Source organism: Petaurus breviceps, unplaced genomic scaffold (genome assembly GCF_028583685.1).
Source record: "Petaurus breviceps papuanus isolate PSGF00001 unplaced genomic scaffold, PetGlider_PUasm1.0 90897, whole genome shotgun sequence".
In the NCBI taxonomy this organism is placed as follows: domain Eukaryota; kingdom Metazoa; phylum Chordata; class Mammalia; order Diprotodontia; family Petauridae; genus Petaurus; species Petaurus breviceps.
The window spans coordinates 5,061,783-5,065,137 of record NW_027187374.1 but is presented as its reverse complement, the minus strand read 5'-3'; the positions used below and the strand labels follow the sequence as shown (position 1 = coordinate 5,065,137).

Sequence of the window (3,355 nt, the reverse complement as noted above, 5' to 3'; positions counted from 1 at the left end):
AACAGGAGGAAAACAGTGAAGTCAGAACTCTTGCACCAAAAGCTTCAAAGGAAAATACAAAGCCATAGAGGACCTTAAGGAGCAGATGAGAGAAGTGGAGGAAAAATTGGGAAGAGAAATGAGAATAATGCAAGGGAACATTGTATGTAGTAACATCAACATTATTTTAAGAACAACTTTGAGCAAATAAATCATTTTCACTATTATAAATACCAAAATTAACTATAAAGGACATATGAAGAAAGGCATTATCTGCATCTGGAGAAAGAACTGATAAATTGAAATATGTATAGAATGATTTTACATGTGTATATACACACATATATGCACACATACATATATAAACATACATACATGCATATATGTTATATATATATATTTATATACCTATTTGTGTCTAATGGTAGTCATCCCTGGGGCAGAGGAGGAGGAAAGAAAAAAAGGGAGAAAGAAAAAAATTTACATGTTAACTTTATTATATATTTAAAAGAATAGCGCTTCTACTTCTAGTGAACACCAAATGGTGGACGAGGCTGGTGCTGCAGGAGGTGCGGGAAGCCCTGGGGGCCCCAGTGAGGCTGGGGTGGCTTCCTCGGTGATTTCGGCAGTGGGGGCTGAGGTCGAGGCCTGGGCCGTGGCCTCGGGGCCTGGGGAGGAAAGGCAAAGACAAGGAGTTGGTTCCTGTCACTAAGCTAGGCTGGCTAGTCAAGGACATGAAGATCAAGTCTTTGGAAGAGATCTATCTTTTCTCCCTTCCTATCAAGGACTCTGAAATCATAGATTTCTTCCTGGGATCTTCATTGAAATACGAGGTTCTGAAGATCATGCCTGTTCAGAAACAAACTAGAGCTGGACAACGTACCAGGTTCAAGGCTTTTGTGGCCATTTGTGGTGACTGCAATGGCCATGTTGGTCTGGGTGTCAAGTGCCCCAAGGAAGTGGCCACAGCTATTCGTGGTGCTATCATTCTGGCCAAGCTGTCCATTGTTCCTGTGAGACATGGCTACTGGGGGAACAAGATTGGCAAGTCTCACACAGTACCCTGCAAGGTCACTGGGCGATGTGGGTTGGTTCTGGTGGGCCTGATCCCCACCCCTAGAGGTACTGGCATTGTCTCAGCTCCTGTGCCTAAGAAGCTGCTGATGATGGCTGGAATTGATGACTGCTACACTTCTTCGAGAGGCTGTACTGCCACTCTGGGTAACTTTGCTAAAGCTACCTTTGATGCCATCTCCAAAACATACAGCTATCTAACCCCAGACCTGTGGAAGGAGACTGTTCACTAAGTCTCCATATCAGGAATTCACCAACCATCTTGTGAAGACTCACACTTGAGTATCTGTCCAGAGGACCCAGGCAGCTGCTGTGGCAACCACATAGATGTTTTTTTATAAACAAATAAATTGAACTATGCCTGCTAAAAAAAAAAAAAGGAATAGCAAACTGTACATAATGGATATTCAGTTTCATTGCAATCATCTTTTTATTATACTGTGTTATACAGAAATGCTTGTTTCGTTCCATAAATTAAAAAATAAATGCATTAAAAAATTTTTTTCAGTTATATGGAAAAACAATTTTTAACTTTTTTTTATTTTGAGTTCCAAATTCTTTCCCTTCCTCCTTTTCCTTCGGTCTCACTGAGAAGACAAGTAATTTGATACAGATTATTCATGTGTAGTCATGCAAAATATCTTTAAAATATTAGCCATATTCCAAAAGAAAACAGACCAAAAAATAAAGAAAAATAAAAGTTACAAAAAGTATGCTTAAGAAATAATAACTGGCCGTGTAACCTTGAGCAAGTTACTTAACCCCAATTGCTTTAAAAAAAAAAGTATGCTTAAATCTGCATTCAGAATCCATTACTTCTCTCTCTGGAGGTGAATAATATTTTACTTCATAAGTCTTTCTTAATTGTCTAGAATCATTGTATTGTGGAGAATAGTTAATTAGTTAATTAATAGTTAATAGTTGATCAAAATACCATATGGCTGTTACTGAATACAACATACTCCTGGTTCTGCTCACTTCACTTACAACAATTTGTATTACTTCCTAGGTTTTTCTAAAAGCATCCTGTTCATCATTTCTTATGGCACAATAGCTTTCCATCACAATCATATACCACAATTTGTTCAGCCATTCCCCAACTGATAAGCATCCTCTCAATTTCTGAAAGAGTTGCTATAAATATTTTTTTACATGTAGGTCCTTTTCCCTTTTTTAAATTTCTTTGGGATTTAGACCTAGTATGGATACTGTTGGGTCAAAGGGTATGCACAGTTTGATTACCCTTTGGGCACAGTTCCAAATTGCTCTCCCAAATGGTTGGATGGTGGTGGTGCAGTGAGTAGAGCACTGGCCCTGGAGTCAGGAGGACCTGAGTTCAAATCTGGCCTCAGACACTTAACACAAAAACTATCCATGTGACCTTGGGCAAGTCACTTAACCCCAAGTGCCCTCCAAAACGCAAAAAAAAAGTTATTTAGAACATTTTTTCATGTGACTATAGATTTATGCATATAATCTCAGTCTTCACTTCATCAAGGTGGAATTCTGATCAGGAAAAGACCCAATTTGCAAATCTGTTCCTCATAATGAAACTAATTAATTAAACTGCTATTTAATTTCTGGCAATTTGTCTCTGGACTGTTCTTTCTCATTCTCAGGTTAGAGACTGGCTCAGTAAAATCCTTTTAATACTTTGTCTATGCACAGAACAGGAACAACCTATGACTGTTAATTCAGCCAAAGAAATCATTTAAAGTTAAGTGCTTGCTTGAATTTATAGGCATAATGATTTATCTGTTGTTGTAGACATAGCCTTCTTTCCTCTTGTAATGTTAAGGGAATTTAAAGATCTTCACTTCCCATTAATAGGCACATAGAGCCCTGGCCCAGCAGGCTCTGGGTTAAGTGCCGGGGCATGAGGATTCTCAAGGCTTCTCAGCACTAAGTCAATCAGATGCTGAGTCTTTATTATATATTCTGGGAGGTTGGCATTTTGCTTTGGGGATTCCCTCATGAAAAGGATCTTTCAATTTCCTGGTCGACTCTGAATGGCCATTTGTTCAGAGTTACCCACCCCTGACTGCTTAGATGTCTGTCTGTGCTCCCTTGATCCATGCATATAAAGTGTTATAGCAATACTGCTTTACTCAGACAGTTGGAGACCTGTCTGTTGGTCTTGGTGCTAATTTCTCTGCTTATATCTTCTCTGTGTATATTTTCTCCAAGTTCAGGGTGCTGACTTTTCCCTGAACTAGCAAATATAATTTAAAATAGGATTGTTAACCCCATTTTGAGCAGTCTTTCCTTTAAAAGCAGATCAAAGAACCTGTGCTGGCAGGCC

The 3,355-nt window shown here is 39.0% G+C and overlaps 1 protein-coding gene across 1 annotated transcript; it reads left to right on the top strand.

The window, feature by feature from the left end:
* The first annotated feature begins 497 nt into the window (after nucleotides 1–497).
* Nucleotides 498–1,286, top strand: LOC138151325 (small ribosomal subunit protein uS5-like). Its single transcript, XM_069074794.1, has 2 exons — nucleotides 498–548; nucleotides 697–1,286. The coding sequence occupies exons 1-2, from the start codon at nucleotides 521–523 to the stop codon at nucleotides 1,284–1,286; spliced, it is 618 nt and encodes a 205-aa protein (XP_068930895.1). The 5' UTR covers nucleotides 498–520.
* Nucleotides 1,287–3,355: the final 2,069 nt, after the last annotated feature.